The sequence below is a fragment of the Aptenodytes forsteri genome, unplaced genomic scaffold (assembly GCF_000699145.1).
Source record: "Aptenodytes forsteri isolate BGI_AS27 unplaced genomic scaffold, ASM69914v1 Scaffold169, whole genome shotgun sequence".
NCBI lineage: Eukaryota > Metazoa > Chordata > Aves > Sphenisciformes > Spheniscidae > Aptenodytes > Aptenodytes forsteri.
The window spans coordinates 967,537-968,446 of NW_008796115.1; the positions used below are offsets into that span (position 1 = coordinate 967,537).

Consider the following 910-nt stretch of genomic DNA (forward strand, 5'->3'; position numbering starts at 1 on the left):
GCATCGGTCGGCGGGTGGTGAGCAATTGCATTGTGCATCACTTGCTTTGTATATTATTATTATTTTATTCTATTTCAATTATTAAATTGTTTTTCTCTCAACCCACGAGTTTTCTCACTTTTACTGTTCTGATTGTCTCCCCCATCCCACCACGGGGGGGGGAGAGTGAGCGAGCGGCTGCGTGGTGCTCAGTTGCTGACTGAGGTTAAACCACGACATACAGTTATCCTGAATTCAGTGTACTAGACTGTGCTACCATCTTCAGTAGCTAAGCACTTCTATATTTGTACTGCAAACCCTAGCATAGATTCTTAAAACGTTACCAACCTTTGCCAAAGGAAGGGAGGGAAACAGACTGTTGATACAAGAACACCACCTATCATCAGGACATCCTTTTTAATATCATGAAACAAAGCCTGGATACAAACATGCCATGCTGATCCCCTCCAGGAGAGAACTCAAGCATAAACATTTAAAAGTTGTTTCTTCCTTTGTAAAATAACACTTGTAAGCTACAAACCGTGACCTTATACTCAAAGAACACGGTGAATCTTATTATGGTTTAATGCTCTGGTATACACCTTAAATGTAGCTTTATAAACTTAAATAGAGAAAAACATTAAGTGCGTGCATCTATTTTTTCAATATATAAATACGGTGCACATACATATATTCACAACTTTGCGAGCGCAGTCTTACACAGGCGGCACCGATCCACAGCCACCGAGCTAGGCTCACCGGCTACCAGCACCGGGGCAGGCCCGGCTCTACCTTCCCGCTCCCTCCACCCGAAATCAGCGGCCCAGGGACAGGGCGCCCTCACAACCATCACCCAAGCTCCGACAGACACGGGGCGCCCGGGGGCCCCGTCCGCCTTGACGTGGCTCGGTTCGGCTCGGCTCGGCCCGGC

At 47.0% G+C, this 910-nt stretch overlaps 1 protein-coding gene across 1 annotated transcript in view; it reads right to left on the minus strand.

Annotated features, from left to right (window-relative positions):
* The window catches only part of SPTLC1 (serine palmitoyltransferase long chain base subunit 1), a 56,095-nt gene extending 55,266 nt beyond the window's left edge, over positions 1–829 (minus strand). The window contains exon 1 of the mRNA XM_009287203.1: positions 700–829. Within this exon, the coding sequence (XP_009285478.1) occupies positions 700–829 (130 nt within the window). The remainder of the gene's footprint in view (positions 1–699) is intronic.
* Between the last annotated feature and the right edge of the window lie 81 nt (positions 830–910).